At 44.7% G+C, this 19,630-nt stretch overlaps 1 protein-coding gene across 1 annotated transcript in view; it reads right to left on the reverse strand.

Moving 5' to 3' along the window:
- Positions 1 to 5,595, reverse strand: part of PRKD2 (protein kinase D2) — a 98,899-nt gene extending 93,304 nt beyond the window's left edge. The window contains exon 1 of the mRNA XM_030217373.1: positions 5,165 to 5,595. Within this exon, the coding sequence (XP_030073233.1) occupies positions 5,165 to 5,341 (177 nt within the window). The 5' untranslated portion in view covers positions 5,342 to 5,595. The remainder of the gene's footprint in view (positions 1 to 5,164) is intronic.
- Positions 5,596 to 19,630: the final 14,035 nt, after the last annotated feature.

Here is a 19,630-nt window from a genome sequence, read left to right on the forward strand (position 1 = left end):
CCATGGCCTCTCAGCAGCCATGCCTACCTCCACTCCCGACATCGATGTGTCCATTAATGTCGACGCCGTCGACCTCGGTTCCAATGCCGATTTTGAAGGACTGGACCGAGACCCAAAAGGTTTTTCTCTCTGGGCTTCTCAAGCCAGTTCAGTCCTTTTCTTCATACGAACACACAACGAGCTGGGCTATGATCGGGCCCAAGGCACTGGATACGCCAGGAATGTGTATCTGTACCTGAGATGGTCCGGTTGCACAGAGTACAGCGTTTGAAGCCGCTGGGCGTCTTCAATGACATGGAAGTGAAAAATCACAATGGCAAAATCAAACAGCTCGATTGTGCCAAGAAAAAAAGGCACAAAAAGGGAGAGACCCGGCCGCTGTCAAAAAAGAAAGGACACTTTAAAAACAAAGAAAACTAAGAAACAAATAAAGGGAAAACACTTTTTTTAAAAAACAGAATTAAATGAAAATAAAAATTAAAAAAAAACTGAGCAAAAACACGCTTTAAAATGATGAAGGGTGAGAGGAGCCACAGAAAAAGCTGTCGCTCACGCGACAGGCAGGAAGTCAGTCCACGGTGCACTGCTGCATGCGCGTCAGATGGCTCTGTCAAATCTTTTGTTTTTTGCTATGTTTTTATGCTGACCTATGTGTGAGAATATATCAGCCTGTTCATCCTTAGAGAATAAATAAACCATAAACCCTTAAATTTGGGTATATGTTGTGTAATAGAAGAGTGAGAGAGGGAGGGGTACAGACTAAGTTTATTGTTTTATAACTTGGGCATTTTTGTAGGGGCATATAATTAAATTTAAAAAAAAAACATTAACACTTGCAAATGATCATAATAGCCACATACACAGACAAGTTTATATTAACATAACCACCGACAAGCCACACACACATCTAAGGAGTTAATGATATACTGAGCAATTCCTCTAGGAATCCAAATTAGTTACAAGTTACCAACTTACAGGGAGGCATACATAAGTGAATACCTGACATAGCAGCAAGTTGCTGCTTCTTTGCCCCAACAGCCACTACTGATTGCCAGCCAGGCAATTTGCACCCTCCCCCCACCCACAGGTGCACTCCCATTCGCATCAGCATGCAAGGCATACATTTAGTATATACTGTTTAGCTGTCAGTGAAATAAACATAAAAAGAAATATGGCAAATCAAATGATTTTTTCCTATGTGTGTTATAAGAAAACAGTGGGCTAAAAATTTGCAGTCCACATGCTTTGTGTGTTTCATTTTAAAAAGCACAAAGAAAATATGCAAGTTGCTGGCTCCTGAGCCATCTCTCCCCAAATGTCATTCGTGTGGGAGCTCATTTGTCCATATCGGTTGTGATATCACAAACAAGGTCACCTGAAGTTGTTTTAAACATGGCCGTTTCTCAGGGGCACATCATCAAAGTAGGCATCAACTCTGCATGATACAGAATGACTGGCCGAGCTGAAGAACTTTCTCTCAGCAGAAAATGACCTGCTGCTGAAAATGAGGGCCAATTCTAGCAAGTCATTTTATCTTCCCTGCTTCAGTTCTAATCCCCAATTCTGTCACGGACACTGTGTGTTACCTCAGGCCAAGTCACTCTCTTATATTTCACATACCCACTTATAATGCAGGTTATTGGGGGAAGGGAACTGCTGTACAAGTACAAGCTCAATGGAGACCTGAAACCAGTCAGAGGTGGCATTTGAGTCTGACAGGGCCGGCTGGCTTAAGCATTAGACAGATTAGGGGTTGCCTAGGAGACAAGTTTCTGGAGGGGGAAACAATGAAAAGCTGTACATGTCCTGCAATTTTCATAGAGCCCCTTTACCCGGCTAATACTATTGGAAACTGGCCTCATTGAGGATAATTTTCTAAAAGGCTAGCTACGTGAAATGTCAGGCACCTATTTTACCAGGGGTAATTGTGTGCCTGTGTCACAGTACTCTCTGCCCGATATTCAGAACTTTTTAACTAGGAATGGCTCCTGGCCAGTTAAATAGTACTTAACTGGCTATCCGTAAATATTCAACAAGAGACAGCCTGTTATCTATCTCCCGCTGAATATTCACAGTCAGCAGATAACCAGCTATACTGCATGACATAGCCAGCTACCTGCTAATATTCAGTGCATCATTGGCTACGTTTGGTGGCCAAATTTGGCTGCCAAAATACCAGGCCCACCTTTGGCTGGTTTCACCTTAAACTAGCCAGCGCTGAATATTGATTTGGCTGGTTAAGTTATCAATAGAAATCAAACAAAATAAAACATGGAAAAGAAAATAAGATGATACCTTTTTTATTGGACATAACTTAATACATTTCTTGATTAGCTTTTGAAAAGTTGAAACCGGTCAAAAATAAACCGGATATAAAATGCTGGCCACTGGAAATTTACTAGCATTGAATATCTGGGCTCAGCACCAACCGATGCAGGCAGCCCGGCTAACTCCCACAGACTATCACAGCCCCTCTGCGTTTAAATGCTATTCTGCCCACCTTCACCCCAAATTACACATCCAGCTACTCTTACATGCAGATTGTGTAAAAAGTAGGCACAATCTTGTGATGAATCTGTACCCACACCCAATGTTGCATTTTCTGTACGTAAAACAAGTAACACAGAAAATAATTTCTAAAATTATCCCCATTATGTTTTTTTTTAATCAGGATTGTTTTGGACAGAATAGCGCTGGTTACCACGATTGCTGAGTTTAATTATCAAAATTTGGCAGGGACACTAGAGGCTGAAAGTTAATTGAGAAGGCTGAATGGTGTGCAATATCCTTGTATTGGTTCTGGGACTGGGGAAGCAGAGTCCTGAACAAGGAGGAAACTAAGTTAATTGCTAAGGTGGGCAATTCTGTTAACTGATACCCCAATGGAGCGCCAATTCTCTCACAGCATCAGGCGTCCTGATGCCATTACAGAATACTAGTGCAAACTCGCACTGGTGCACCTGCTTATGCCAAGTCAATGGCAAGTACAGGAGAGCACACTTACATCTATCAACATGCACATCTGATAGTATCTTATAGGATGTGCACTGCCTCCCACATGTGCACTACCTTTTTCAACTGCACACTATGCCACTTAAATAAAGTTTACAGAACAGCAGCTTGGGTACGCATGTGGGTAAGTGAAACCTATTCTGCATTTACACACATCAAACACACCTAAATGCAGTTGCACCTTACATAGAACTGTTCTCTTAAAAAGAAAAAAATCAGATTTCAACCTGGTCCTCAGGGACCGCCTAGCCAGTCAGGTTTTCAGGATATCCACAATGAATACGCATGAGATGTATTAGCACGCACTTCCTCCATTGCCTCTCATGCATATTTATTGCGGGTATCCTGAAAACCCAACTGACCAGGGGGTCCCCGGTTGAAAACCACTGCTCTAAATGCCCCTCTTACAGAAAACTAAAGTATTATTTTAAAATAATTCATTCACAAGAGCCCTGGATACAGGCCTAGAATATAAATGGTACAGGGTAAAGGAACTGCTCCTTGATGTATCCACATCATAATATTGTGGATGCACTTTCCACACTATTAGTGCTGTCCCATACCAATTCTATTATGGTTTGTCTCATCCAAATTTACAACCAAAGAGCAAACAAGGACATTATTAGGGGACACCCTCTTCCTTTTTGAGGCCAATGTAGGGTGGTGCAAAAATTATTCTTAATCCTTAAACATTATAAGGGATTGGTATCCTCTGAGGTGTGCAGAAATGAAAATGTACACCTTTAGGGGAACTAGGGCAGAAAGAGTTTTCAATCTACTTTCATTCAATATTAAGGCAAAAAGATTCCATGCATTTTCCTTTTAAGGATGTGACCAGAGGATGGAAACCTCGGATCAGATGCCAACCCTCAGAAAGCATCCCAATTCTCCTACTGCTGCACATCTCTTGTGGCCCCCAGATGACAGTGGGAGGAGTCTTTGGAGGTTCCCAGATTATAAAACCTCCAAGGGATGAAACTTGAAGGGAAAGAAGTCCAAGAAACTGACAATTTGCTTCCAAATTCTGAAGAATTAGTAACCACATGGCTACATAATGGTTACAAAAAAAGTCAACTTTTAACTTTTTTTTTTTTCATATAACCAAAGAGAAAGGGTAGAACTTCTGCTAACAGCAAGCATCGCAGGTAGGATCTTCTGACCCTGTCTTAAGCTTAAAGGGTTGCCTCAGTTCAGCCCCTCTTCCCCATTAAGAGACAGCTCTCTTCCTTCTTTTCAATTAGATTCAGATTACTTTATTGGCAGGACTATTTTACATGTGTTTGCCATAGACGTGGCTAAAACAAAAGGAAAGAAATTACTTACAAAATAGTAACATAATTCAAAGGCAGTGGCACAGGATGGGCCACGGCCCAACCAAATTTTTGCCCTCCACGGTAGCAACTAGAGAGTTTGGGGAACAAGAGTGGAGATAGGTGGTTTGTTTGGTTCCCCCTAACACAGAAAACTAAACTGACAGAGAGAAGAATAGGATGATGAATTCAGACCCTAATGTGCTTCCCTTTCACTCCACTTTCGCTTTCCTGAGACCAATTGGTTTCTCCAGGAACCTTCTGGCCCTTACCCAGTGCGCTCGCTAAAGCATCCCGAGCCGGCCCGATAGGATCAGAGGAAACCCCGGACTGTACATACCCTCCCGGGGACCCTGGTGGAAAAGGGGAGGGTCCCTTCCTGAGCTAAAAGAGCCAATTTAGGCTGTTTTCCCTCAGCCAAGTCGCGAACTACTTTTCAGTCCATGCCCCCCTCCCTCTTTCACTGAGTGCCCCCATCTGGAATCGGGGGAGGGAGTCCCTCTCCAAGAAGAGCAGCAGACTTCTAGAAGGACTATGTCCTCCCCCCCACCCACCCCCACCCAACAACTCGGTTCAGATTCAGAAGATCAACGCAGGGCCAAACTCATCCACTACACAAACAGAACCACCCCCGACTCCTGAAAGAAATATTTTAAGCGTTCATGCTACCCCTCTTCTTAGGGCCAACAACAGATGCAAGTGCCACAACTTAAAAAAAAACAAAAGTTTCAATACAGTACAGCCAATATGGGAGGTGACGGGAGAGGAAAGCAGCAGAGCACTTCAGGGGAAACAGAGAAGAGAGATGCGAGATAGCGAGCTTGTGCTCCGGGGGTCGGTACCTTCTGGTCCACAATGGAACAGGCCAGCTGCTTGACATGGGCCAGCTCAGAGCTCTGCGGCAGTAACACGAACTCCCGGCTCAACCCGATCTGGATGGTGAAGGAAACGCCCTGGCAGGGCCCGGGTCCAGGCTCCAAGGGGCCCCCGGGGGCCGCCACCGCCGCAGCGGGGTTCATGGCGCCGAGGCCCCGCCGGCCTCACATAGAGCTCCGGCTACCAGAACCAAACTTTGTAAAAGGCTGCGGTAAAGTGCGCAAAAGTGAGCCGGCACTGTGCGAACTTTACGGGGCTCGTTCCTGTCGCTCCCCAGCTTATGCTATCGCCTTCCTTTAGTCCCGGTCCAGCGCGTTCTCCCCGTCTTGACTCTTTTCTCTACCCGGTCCCAGCGGAGGCTAGACGCGAGAGCAGCAGCAGGAGGAAGTGCGGCGCGCGCCGCCCCATGACGTCACTGCAACTCCGCCCGAGTTCTCACTGCTGCAACCCAACCACCAGGGAGCGCTGACTGCTGCACCCCGAAACCGAGGGGGAGGGGGAGCCTACAACTACTACAACCCAATGAGCAAGGAGAGAGCTGCTAACTACTGCAACCCCAACCACAGAGAGCACTGCGAACTACTGCACCATGCCACTAGGGACCCAAAACTACTGGACCCTGATGCTAGGAGGGGGGGGGGGGGGGGTGGTATGCTACACCGTCCTCCATCATCGAAGGCTAATAACTACTACAACCCGCACACAGCACAGCTAACTACTGCACCCCAGACCTAGAACCCAACATATTTTTTTACTTCGCTATGCTATGAGGAAACAAGCTATAAATGTGAAAGAAAAAAAAATAAACACTACTCCACTCACAATCTTCAAGAAGCACTGCTGCCTGCTGCATCTCAGCACTGGGGGAGTGAACCAACATTATGGCTATGAGGAAACAAGCTATAAATGTGAAAGAAAAAAAAAATAAACACTACTCCACTCACAATCTTCAAGAAGCACTGCTGCATCTCAGCACTGGGGGAGTGAACCAACATTATGCCTCCCCACCCACTGGGGAGCACTGGTAACTACATCACCTCAACTCTAAGACAAAGCAGCCCTACTACACCCCCAAACTAATCTAAACTTACGTTTTATATATTGCCTTTAAGGGATCACCCAGTGGAGTTTACAGCAGTGTAAAACATATAAAATCAGCTACAAAGATTTTCAAAACAATAAAAACAAATATCGGGCAACATTAGGCTTCATTGGCTGCATTGAGGAATTTTTCCAACTTTCTCTCTTCCCCTCCCCAAAATATACTCGCGTTTGGTCATCAAAATTTATAGCACTGTGCTTAGTACATAACTATCACCTAGCACAGCTAACTACTGCCAATCCTAAGGAGTTAATACTGCTGCACAGAAGGATATTCTATTGCACCCTGACTACGGCTGCAGCACAACTACACCCAAATCACAAAGGGGCATTGCTCATCATACCTCAGCAGTTAGGGGAAGCGTACAACATTATTACACTTTAACCACCAGAACATGCTGAAAATTACTGCATCACAATACTATTTTACTCCCATTAACGAACAGACACCACTTGCTACTTAACCTCAACACTAAGGTCCCAGCCACCACAAGGTATCCAAAACTACTGGAACACTAAGAGGGTTCACATTATTGCTCCCCTATTATCATGGAGTATTGCTAACTACTGTAGCCCAGATTTAGTGGAGGTGAGCACTACTGCACACCATCAACCATGAGGCACCAATTACAACAGCACCCCAACATCATTGAGTTCAATACTACTGTATCCTCAACCAGTGAAAGGCTACTGATTCTCTCTCCCTCACGTTCACTTAACTTGTCAACTGGGAGCCACACTGGTCCTCACTATACGACAATGAGACTCCATCTTATATCATCCCCAGACCTGGTGTTCCACAAAGCAGAAATTTGGCCTGAGACTTGAACTCAGACCCTCTGGATGGCAGTAAGCAGGCACCAAGGCAGTTCTAGTTTCTATAGATTTGTGTTTCACATGTGGAATGTTTCAGGTTGTGATGCCTTTCAAACCATCATCTGGTAAGAATTGTCCATGAGCTTCCAAGACCACATGAGCCTCTTCTTCAGATAGGACCTATGCTCTCTGAAGACAGAATTTGTAAGGTTTAGAAAGTTCATGGCTTCCATGTTTTTTCCAGGACTTGTACAGACATTAAATTGTATATGTTATGCACTAAGGATTCTGGATGTTGTGTGTCCATGTGAGTATTCATGGCTGTTTTTCTAATTTGTTTCCTCCATCACGTTAGTTCACATTGCTCCTGCTGTTCATCACTCCCTTCAAAGGCATTTTGGGTAATGGTCTTACAGTGATGAGGTCACCACATTGGCCACAAAGTTTTGCACAATCACCAGTCTATTATTATAAGGCTGTTTAGCTTTTCAACACACCATCTGATGTGAATCTGCAGACTGGATAGGTTGTATGGTCTTTATCTGCCATCATATTACCGTTGCTCTGTTTCATTCCCTAGTGGCATGTTGTGGAAACAAAAAGCACCGCACCAGGCATAACTTTAAAAAGCCAAGACAGTTTCTTACGATAATCTGGAGTTTGGTAAGTATCATTAAACCCTACACTGTCACAGTATTATTATTTGTAAGAGGAAGGGGATCAGTGTCACTATATGAGATTGGCTGGTACAAACCATGGCATGAATGTCAGCCAGAGTATGATCACAAAGAAGCCATATTTACTGCTGGTGCTTTTCTTAAAGTCTGTAAAACGCCAGAGATCATCCTTTACAGCACACTTGGAAGTTATGTTAAATCAGGCTACAGCCACCAAAGATAATTGACAGTATCTGCATATCTTTCTACCAGATTTTTATGGTCGCTGATTGCATCTCTTAAGACTTCCCATCTTTTATGTATTTATATTAGATAAAAGACTTGCTTCTAGGTCCTAATCCCAGAAGTATAAGCAAAACCTTGTGTGGATTTGCTAGTGGGGGAGAAGGGAAGCAAACTATCTATCAACAGAGGCTCTTTAGACATGTTTGCGTTGTTCCAAAATAAAAGTATTTAATGAGTAACATTTCTTCAAATCAAGCTTTCAATTCCCAGAGTCTTATCATACAAGTAAAGGATGTTCCAGACACTCCTTTCAGTCTTTTGGCTAATGGACTCCTCACTTAGCTTTTTGGTATATGATACCCCATCTGCTTGAATCTCTCTCCTGTTCCTTATCTCCTCTCCATCTGTGCACTCTTGGATTAAGTACTTATTGGTCTCTCTCTTCTCCATTTCTCCTTTCTGCTCTCCTCAGATGGCAGTCCTTAGAAACAGCTTCAACCAGTAAAACGTCAGAAGTACCCTCACAGGGACCCTACATGGTCTTCTTCTTCCACTGGACTCAGGACCATAGCTAGGCTTCTGTCCTGTATACTAGAAGCAGGCCAGCAAGTTGTTGCCTCATCCTCCTTCCACCAACTGCTCTGAGACAGGAGAATAACCTCCTTTTCTCTCTCCTCCAAGAAATGCTCCACGGGGAATTTTGTACAGATGTGCAGAATTCTTTGTCTGATCTTGCACACAAATTGGCTGCACATAGGTGGATAGATGAAAATACTTGTACTCATCAGTAGTATCACCATGGGAATGCATGGCAAGAAAAGAGGAAGTCTACATCTTTGTTGGTGCACTGGTGAGAGGAAGCATGCAGAGTTACTAAGGTTGCATAGGCAGAACATGTCACAAATTGGGCTGAAAGGAGACAGGCTGAATATGGGAAAAGGGAATGCAACTAATGCATGCATGCATGGCCAGAAATGAAGTGAGGTAGATTTCTAGGGTGAGAAAATAAGTAGCATCCGTATATGATGTGTATAAGGGATGCAGGATATCATGGCAACTCCATGGCACTGAAGGAGGTAGTCAATGTCAGGTGGGAGAAAGACAGAAAAATAGACCACCTCAGTGGTGCCCAGAAGAAGGTAGGCAATGATAGGGAGGTTGGTTTAGAATCAAAGGGTCAGGTCTTGGGTGGTTGGGGAAGGGGAAGGGGCAGGAGGGGAGAGGAATGGATCAGGTCTTGAGGGAGGGAGAGCATGGAAGAAATTGTGCTTGGAAGGAGTCAGGCCCCAGGGAAGAGAGTACAGAAATTGTCAAGTCCATGGGTTGGGGGGGACGAGAGAGAGAGAGAGCAGTGTGGGATTCAGGATGGAGAGCCCTATAGTTATGGTTTTGGGTAGTTAGAGATGACTCAGGATAAATGTAAAAGCAATTTTCTGTTATAGTTGATATTCAGATTCAACAAGAACTAATTTATATTTGAGGTTTCCTGGTAAACTTATTATTAATTATAGGGGGCCTAATTTTTCCTATTTTGATCCTGTAAAATCACTGGTACCCTCTCTTAGGACCTGAAATCACTGGTGATGGATAATGATCTTAATGTATTTTAATTTAATTCTCTTTGTGTAAGCACTAAGTTTCATTACTGTGATTATTTCTTGATCCTTCCTCCCTACATGAACACAGTCTTATCTGCACCTTTTTGCCAGGCTTGATTTTTATTTGTTAAATATAAATACATCTTGATAGTTAAAATATATAAAATAAAGTAAAATAATAACCTTAAAGCAAAGATTTAATAGTAGCCTAGGGGGTAGTGCAGTAGATTTTGATCCTGGGGAAGTGGGTTTGATTCCCACTGCAGCTCCTTGTGACTCTGGGTAAGTCACTTAACCCTCCATTGCCCCAGGTACAAATAAATACCTGTATATACTAAGTAAACCACTTTGAACGTAGTTGCAAAAAAACACAGAAAGGTGATATATCAAGTCCCTTTCCCCTTTATGCTGTACAAGTCATGTTACTTCCATTCTCACTGTACTTGTGGCACCTGCTTAGGTGATGGTGATCACTGCACAGCAATGCCTGATAAAAGTTCAGCTAACAGAAATTAAAATGGTTATAGCAGGATCACTCAATAGCTTATAAACCTGGACAGCGCATAGGGAATGAAACAAATCTAAACCATGAATGAGGGATCTTTGAGGTTTTGTTTGCATTAAATAACTTGGAGGTTCCTTTTACAAAGCAGTGCTACCGATTAGCAGCGCACGAAGGGGTCCTTTTAACAAGGTGCGCTAGTGTTTTTAGCACATGCTCAATGTTAGAGTTGCCCATATATTTCTATGGGCATCGCTAGCTTTTAGTTCATGCTATTGATTAGCATGCCCTAAAACTGCTAGCACGCCTTTATAAAAGGACCCCTAAATACGAAGAAGCCCACTCCATTCCCATGGGTTTCTTCCCATTCAGTGCTGCCTTGTAAAAGGAGCAATTAATGTGTAGCAGCTTGTCTCACAAAAGTGAGATCATACAAGGTAGAATTTAGGACCCAGAAGCCACCACGAAGCACACCACCCATCACTGACACTTAGCCTTCCTTTATGCACCTGTACCTACTGCCTGCACAGACATTAACCCTTCACCTCACTGCCAAGCTGCAAGAAGAATGTGGAAAAAGAACATTAAGAGAGAGAAAGGGGACAAAAAGAGGGCAGTGAGCTCAAAGCAAGGAAAACAAAATAAAAGCAGTAGACAGAGGGATGCTGGACTGCATAGCAACATGAATAGCTAATATTAACATAAAAAGAGAGGCAACAAAAAGCTAAAATATGGGCAGATGATCGAAAGCCCCGCACTGTTCCAAACAGCACTCTAAAAATAGCACTGGAACAGCGTGGGGCTTTACCACCCCTATGATCAGAGATAATAGCATGCAAATTTAAGTATGCTATTCACTCTGATCATAGGTTAAAAGTGCGGGAGGATTGTGCCTCAGCATGCTGGGGCACAATCCTCCCGCACCTGTTTGACAGGTCTATATCCTCCCCGCACCTGTTTGACAGGTCTATATCCTCCCACACCTGTTTGACAGGTCTAGGCTGTCAAAAGCCCAGACCTGTCAAACACAGGGACTGGAGGTCCATGGGACTATCAGACCCCCATCACGAGTCAAGCGACATGGGGGGCTGGAGGTCCGGTGGACCTCCAATCCCCCTGACACAAGTTCGGGGGGGGGGGGGGGGCGGCTGGAGATCTGGTGGGTCTCCAGCCCCCCTAACCCCCCCCCCCCCCTGGTATCCCCTGCCATGAATGGAGCCCTTGTGGGCCGCGAGTCAATCCCCTCCCCACTCCACCCCTGGTGGTCTTAGCAGCCCTTCCCCACCCCCTTACCTTTGGTGGAGGAAGGAGGTAACCTCCCTCCTCTTCCATTGGCACCACCTCGAAAATGGTGGTGCCCGGCCCTGGGCGGGGCTTCACACCATATAAGGGAAGGCATTGACTTGCAGCCCACTAGGCCACAAGGGCTCCATCCGTGGGAGGGTATGCCAGGAAGGCTGGAGACCCACCGGATCTCCAGCCCCCCCGAACCTGTGTCGCTTGGGGGGGGGGGGGGTGCGGGCTGCTGCACTGGGGGGGGGGGGCTGCTAGCATGCAAATGCATGCTGGACAGGGCTCACCATTCCCCAATGGTCTGTAAACCCTAACGCCAGCTCTGAGCTGGTGTAGGGTTTGCCATGGCCAGCGGGCCAATGTTTGGTGCGCTGGTTGCTGATCATTGGGGAGGAATAGGTTTTGCATGCTTCTTGCGCTAAGAGCCCTGTTTTGGATTCATTTGCATTCTAGTTGTGTTCAGAGCCTGCGAGTGCGTTGTTTCACATACTCGGGGGGCTCTGATCATGGGGCAGTAGCAAATGCAGGAGCTAGTATGGTGCTAATAGCCTCTAGCACCTGCGTTTGCTTCTGATCATCGGCCCAATAGTGTTCTAGATGCTGAACTTCCAAAGACTACAAACAGGCTAGAGGTGATCCTAAAAAGGCAACAAAAAAAACAAACAAACTGTGGGGTCCGAACCAAAATGAGACTTAGGGTGTAGTTATAAAAATGGGCTCTATTGTTATTTTACTATTAACTCGTGCTGTTTTTGCATAGGTCCCATTTTATGCAATAAGAGACCTAGGGGCCCTTTTACTAAGCCATGCAAAAAAGTGGCTGGTGCTGTTAGCACATGGGTTTCCTGCGCACTGCAGCCACTTTTAGCGTGGCGGTAAAATGGCCACATTTGTATATTTTTCTTTAATGGTCTCACGATAATTTCTCAGCGTGTTGCCATTACTGCAGGAACCCTTACCGCCACCTGTGCTAACCATGCAGTAATTAGACAGCATGTGGCAATGTATGTGCATTACCTGATTAGCACAGGGAACACCTTCTCCACCCATAGTCACGCCTCCTGCGCTGAAAATTTAAAAATATATAGTTTTCAGTGCAGGATTAGCACACATTGATCAGCACACTACTATGGGACTCCTCAGTGTGTCCCGCGGCAGTGCTAGTGCCTACAATGCTTAGTAAAATGGCCCCCCTAGTTACTAATAACTGTGGTTAACAGTAAAATAACAGATCTTGATAGTAGCCCACTTTAATAACACCCCCACCTAATGATCTAAATATTAAGGATGTGCATTTATCAGTGCCCATTTGGGCATCTTAAAAATCTTTAGTGTGTACAATCATTGTTTTATTGCATACATTTAAAGTTATTAAACAAATGTATTTATTTTAAAAATATCTATTCCACAGCATCTAAAATTCTAGGTGGATTACAAATTGTATGAAACAAACAAAAAACACACCCAGAAATAGGGAAAATCCATAAAAGAACTAAAAATGTTTCACTCTATGTGGAAACTCAAAAGAATAAAACCGTTCTTCCCAAGAGAAAAATTCTGCAGACTGGTACAATCATTGGTATTAAGTCAACTAGACTATTGCAATGCAATTTACGCAGGTTGAAAAGAACAAATTATTTAAAAACTCCAAACTGCACAAAACACAGCAGCCAGACTCATATTTGGCAAAATGAAATATGAAAACACTGGACCTTTAAGAGAAAAACTACATTGGCTTCCACTAAGAGAACGCATTGCGTTCAAGGTTTGCACCCTGGTTCATAAGATCATACACGGTGAAGCTCCGGGATATATGTCAGACCTCATAGACCTACCAACCAGGAACTCTACTAGTTTATCACATACGTTCCTGAATCTCCATTATCCCAACTGTAGGGGACTAAAATATAAATGAACATATGCATCCAGTTTCTCATATATAAGTACGCAAATATGGAATGAATTACCAAAATACATAAAAACAACCCACAATATAATTAATTTCCATAAATTATTGAAAACTAATCTATTCAAGAAAGCATACCACAATAATCCATCCTAAATGCCAGTGAGGCAAGAAGGGTTTTGGGACCGTTAACTAATTAATGCTGAAATGTGAAGGATGTGGGGTGATAACTTTGTACGGTCTGTGTGAGTGACATGCTGTAGAAGGCAGGTGACGGTTGTGTATGAGCAGGGGTTATAGAACGACTTGATAAGCCGAAGGGGGAGGGACTGGGTTGAGCAAGAGGGCTACAAAAAGAAGATTTGTACTGGGCGGTGGGGTGGGGGGGGATGAGTAGTTGGGGTGCCGTGGTTTTGGTGAGTAACTTCCTCGTAGCCCACCTAGGGGTATTATACCCCTGGTTGGTGTAGTAGTGGGGGATGTTGGGGAGGGTTTACAGGAATAAGAGGGGGAGGGACATGGGAAGGGAGAGGGTAGGGGTAAAGTCTTGGTCATAACGAAGTGTGACAATCATGACAGGGTTGTGCTATGCCCTCACCCTATGCGGATTTTAGCTTTTTCTTTTAACATAAAGATGTGCCCGGAGCTGAAGATAGTCTCATATAACGTCAAAGGACTGAACATGCCCCAAAAACGACAGAAGCTCTACGGGGAACTCCACCAGTTAAAGCCGCACATGGTTCTCCTGCAAGAAACGCACGTGCGTCACAAATATGAAAAATTTCTCTCCTGCCCTGGTTACTCGGGGGTTTACTGCGCAGCTGGTGCCGACTCAAGGAGGGGAGGAGTGGCGATATTGCTGCATTCCTCACTTGGGGCACAGGTGACGTAGATTAAAAGGGACCCAGGGGGGGCGCTACATATTCTTACAACTTATGCTAGACCAGGTAGCTTTCACTGTTGCATCAATATATGCCCCCAACACTGGTCAGGTAGAATTTTTCACTAAGATTAAAAATTCCTTGGCGACTTTTGCCACAGGCGCATTAATACTAGGGGGAGATTTTAATGCAGTTATAAATCCCGGACAAGACCGTTCAGGGGTAGCTAGAAAAGAGGGACACAAGGAGGCGCAATCACTGGCTTCTTTGGCTTACTCCCTGGGACTCCTAGACCCTTGGAGAGTGATACATCATACAGAGAGGGACTATCCTTACTACTCCCCGGTACACGAAACATATTCCCGTATTGATTATATCTTTTTAGACACTACTTTGGTAGAGCTAGGGCCTGATACTGGTATTGGTAGTATGACAATTTCGGACCATGCCCCCGTGTGGGTTACTCTCCATGAAGTAAAAGACAAACGCTGGTCATTAAACACGAGTATGCTACAGGAGGAACAAGTGGTGGAGGGCTATAGACAAGTGCTTAAAGAATATTTGGAGCATAATGTAGAGTCTGGCCCTGAACTGCATGTAGTGTGGGATGCCTTGAAGGCGGTCTCCAGAGGGTATTTTCTGCAGTTGGCCAGTAGACATGCTAGGGTCCTTAGATCTCGCATAGTGGCTTGAACAGGGCGGATACACCTACTAGAGCAACAACACAAGGCATGCCCGACGCCACAAATTTGGGATGCTCTGTGTAAGGAGAGAATGGCACTGGACTCAGTGTATTCGGAACACCTTGATCTAATTAGGGCAAGACAGGGAGTGCAAGCTTACGAGTTAACTAACAAGGCCGTTCGGCTCTTAGCAATGCGGCTGCGAAGACGGAAAGTGGATAGAATGATTAAGCAGGTGAAAGATGCTGGGGGAGATATGTTGCGTCACTCAACACTTATTTGCCAGCGCTTTAGAGAATATTACCAGAGGCTCTACGAGCAGGAGATTGACCCTTCCCGGGAAAATGTAGACCAGTATTTGCAAGACAGCGACCTTACCCCGCTGGCTAGGCAACACCAGGAGCTGTTGGAGAAACCGGTTACCCCTAAAGAAATTCAAGACGCATTTGGCGGTATGCCCTCTTGTATTTCCCCATGACCCGATGGCTTTCCCAATGAATTTTACAGGACCTTTGCTCCTGAGCTGGCTCCGTTGCTTGCAGACCTGTTTAATCAAATGGGGGTGGGGGGAACTCTGCCGCCCACAATGTTAGAGGCCTTTATAGCAGTGATCCCCTAATCCGGTAAAGATCCCACCGAGTGTGGCTCCTATAGGCCTATCTCTGTATTAAACGCAGACGTTAAAATACTGGCGAAGGTCCTCGCCAACAGGTTGGCGCCCTTACTTCCGACCCTGGTGCATCCTGACCAAGTGGGCTTTGTCTCTCACAGAAAGGCTATGGACAATGTCCGACGCACTCTAGATCTTATGTATTTGGCTAAGCGAAACCAGAGACCTTTGTGCCTCTTAAGCCTAGATGCAGAGTTCACTGGTCCTTCATGTACAGGGTCTTGGAGGCTTTGGAACACGGTTTAGGGGCTGGATACAGGCATTCTACTCCTCCCCCAGAGCATGTGTTAAAATTAATGGAAGTCATTCAGGACTATTTTCTTTACATAGGGGTACGCGACAGGGATGTCCCCTATCCCCCCTTTTGTTTGCTATTGTTATGGAGCCGTTCGCCTCAAGGGTTCGGCAAGATCCAATGATTGCGGGACCCACTGTAGGAGGGAGAATGCATAAAATGGCACTTTTTGCAGACGATGTTTTGCTGTACGTGACTCGTCCCCGGGTTGCGTTCCCTAGGCTCACCCAGCTTATCGAGGAATACTCTGTAGTGTCTGGCTTTAAATTCAACATGACAAAATCTGAGGCCTTAAATGTTACCCTACCAGAAGATACAGTAGCAGAACTCAAATCTGCCTATGCTTTCAGATGGGCTGGTAGATATATCAGATATCTGGGGGTGAATCTCACCACCAACTTATCAGAACTTTTTTCAACCAACTATAGAGGTCTGACACGAGTCATTGTGACAGATGTGGAGTGTTGGGGTGAGCTAGAGGCTTCCTGGTTTGGTCGCATAGCCATTATCAAGATGAATATATTACCACGACTCTTATACTTATTTCAGGTGCTGCCTGTAACGGTGCCCAGGCGATTTATTGCATCCTTACAGGATCGAATAGTGCGCTTCGTCTGGGCAGGAAAGCACCCTAGGTTGTCTCGTACTCTACTATATCAAGAGAAAAGGCGTGCAGGCCTGGCGGTCCCAAATATCTTTTGGTACTATCGGGCGGCCCAAGGGAAGGTAGCTTTAGAGTGGTACCAAGGATATCCATATAGACAGTGGGTACACCTGGAGCAACATTCGACGGGAGCGACACCACTGGGGTCACTTATGTGGCTACCGAAGCCATTTCGCAAGCTGGGGGAGAGTGTGTGTCCCTCGGTAGAAGTTACTCTTCACTACTGGGATAAGTTGTTCCCGGGGGGGTCGGTGCGTTCTAACGCGCATGACTCCCATAGCTTACAATCCTTTATTTTTACCAGGGACGACGGAGGGGGTTTTCACAAAGTGGTACGGGGAAGGATTGCGAATATGGGACCAGCTATTTGATGGAGACACTTTGCTTGAATTTGGAGCGCTGCAGTCGCAATTCCCCAGGCTGGCCAGAGACGATTTTGCATACTACCAATTAGCACACTTCCTCCGTACTGAGGCAGTTAGGTTGGTCATCAAAAGGACCAAAGGCCCCCTGGAGGAGATATGTGAAAAATTAACCACTTCCCGGGACTTGATTGGTACATTATACAGACACATTGCTGCACAGAGCCCTGGTTATGTTTCCCACAGGAAGGGATGGGAGAGGGAGCTGGGGATGTCCCTAGATGTGCCGGGGTGGGAGAGAATAGAACGGGCAGTGACAAAGGTGTCCACGCACGTTCCGCTTAAGGAAAACGCAATGAAGGTGCTATATAGGTGGCCTCTCACCCCTGACCATCTTCAGCGCATTTACCCAAACATGTCAGGTCTATGCTGGACCTCTGGTGGAGTTGTCTCAAAGTATGAGCTTTCTGGAAGGCGGTTCAAAGCAGGGTGCAGAGCTGGTTACAAGTTCCTATTCCATGGGCACAGGAGGTGTTTCTTTTTGCTGCAAAAGTAAAGGACATGACCGCCGCACAGCACAAGCTGTTGAGGCAGGTGGTATGTGTTGCCCGAGTGATAATCGCACAGCATTGGAAGCAACAGGGAGTCCCTTCAGTTAAGAGATGGCACAATAAGCTGAAATACGTATGTGAGATGGAAAGGCTCTTGGCAGCTAGAAAACATCAAACAAATAAATAGCATGATGTATGGCAGTTTTTTGTCAATGCTACAAATATTGCCTAGAGAATAAACACTGTAGACGTGTGAGTGGTATGTACTAAGACATTTACATGGGATGGGGAGGTAGGGGGGAGGGAGGAGAGGGGCAGGGTTTAACTGAAGAGGGGGGGATCGGAAAAGAGGGGGTAAAGGGGAAAAATTTAAATAAAGTGTTGAAGTTCATATAGCTTACCATTGATTGCAGTATTGTGGTAGTAAGTTGTATTGTCTGGTACTAACATTGTTTTGATTTTACTGTTAATGTGCACGGGCGGTATGACAAAACTTGTATGTTGTTTTATGAGATTTCTGACTAAAGACTTCTTACAAATAAAAAAACAAAAAAGAAAATTTACACTTGGATCTACATAAAACGTAACTCTTTATCTCCTAACTGTTCATACTGGTTTTATTACGATTTGAAGTTTAATATTCCTGATTGTTCAAACAAATTTATCGCGAATTAAGTTCAATCCAATACCTCTTATTTGTTGTTATACAATGAACTTTCCTTACCTGAATACTTAACCCACTCTGTCTCCTATACCTTAACTATGTATTTCTCTTTTCTGGAATTGGTAATCACCATTACGGAGCAATGTAAGCCACATTGAGCCTGCAAATGTGGGAAAATGTGGGATACAAATGCTAAAATAAATAATTGTCTTCGCTATGGCACATCCCTTCTAAATATGTATATTTTAGATAAGAGTATAGACAGGGGAGGGGGACATGATAGAGATATTTAGGGGTCCTATTACTAAGCTGCGGTAAAAAGTGGTCTTAACACACCCTTACGCGGGTTTTTCCCCACACAGTACAGCCATTTTTACTGCTGCAAGAAAATGGCCGATTTTCCATTTTTTTGTATTAATGGCCATGCACTAATGTTGCCACTAGCGCATGGCCATTAATAAAAATTACCACATGAGCTCTTACCAATGCCTATTTTGTAGGTTAAGGGCTCATGTGGTAATCCTATGCTAACCAGTTAGTGCACGGTAAAGTGGACGTGCTGATTAACGCATGAATGTCCACTCTCCATCCCCTCACGTGCCCCTCCAACAAAAATTTTAAATATATATATATATATATTTTTTTTTTAACTGCAGCTTAGTAAAAGACCCTTTAAAACCTGAAATGTATTTATAAATTCACAAGAAACAAACCTTTTTCAATGGAAAAGTTGTATAACTAAGGATCTGGCTAGGCAGGGGCGCTTCTGAGGGGGGAGGGGGTCTGGAGGTCTACCAGACCTCCAGTCTCTTGGAATGTTTGACAGGTCTTTTTTTTTTTTTGACAGCCTGGACCTGTCAAACAACTTCTGCGGGAGGATTGTGCCTTGGGTATTCTTATGATCAGAACTAATAGCGCACATGAGTTTGCATGCTATTAGCTTTGATCATATGGTGGTTATTGCCCATGCTGTTCCAGTGCTAATTTTAGAGCGCTGTTTGGAACAGCACAGGGTTTTTGATCTGCACCTCAGAGACTCTCCATAAAGTAACCAAGATCATGGTCATCACCACAAAAGATGGTATGATATACCACCAAAGCTCAGATACTGAGGGACACTTCCAAACACTTCAAAGGTGAAAACTTTCCACAAGAATAGAAGACACTTTCCCTTAAAAGCATAGGTATCCCCCCCCTAAACAGAAGATAAAGGCACTCGCAGACAAAGTTAGAAAATAATAATGTACCCTAATAACAAAAGGTGGGGAAAGGGATGAGTAGATAGTGCAATTCAATCCTACAAAAAAAAAAAAAAAATGTACCCTGTAAACTTAGATGAGTGGAAAAGATGAAAAACTTTTCAGACTGGAAGGAAATCCTTCCTCTTTCTTTCACACTTCTGCCCACAACACCCTCCCCTCTTTGCTCTACCATAGGGAAGACAGACTGGTCCATTCACATTCCAAACAAGCCATGCACCTGTCTGTCAGCATGACAGTGCGGACCACGCCTAGCACCCAGCAGGGCAGGGAAGAGCCCATGCA

Source organism: Microcaecilia unicolor, chromosome 11 (assembly GCF_901765095.1).
Source record: "Microcaecilia unicolor chromosome 11, aMicUni1.1, whole genome shotgun sequence".
NCBI lineage: Eukaryota > Metazoa > Chordata > Amphibia > Gymnophiona > Siphonopidae > Microcaecilia > Microcaecilia unicolor.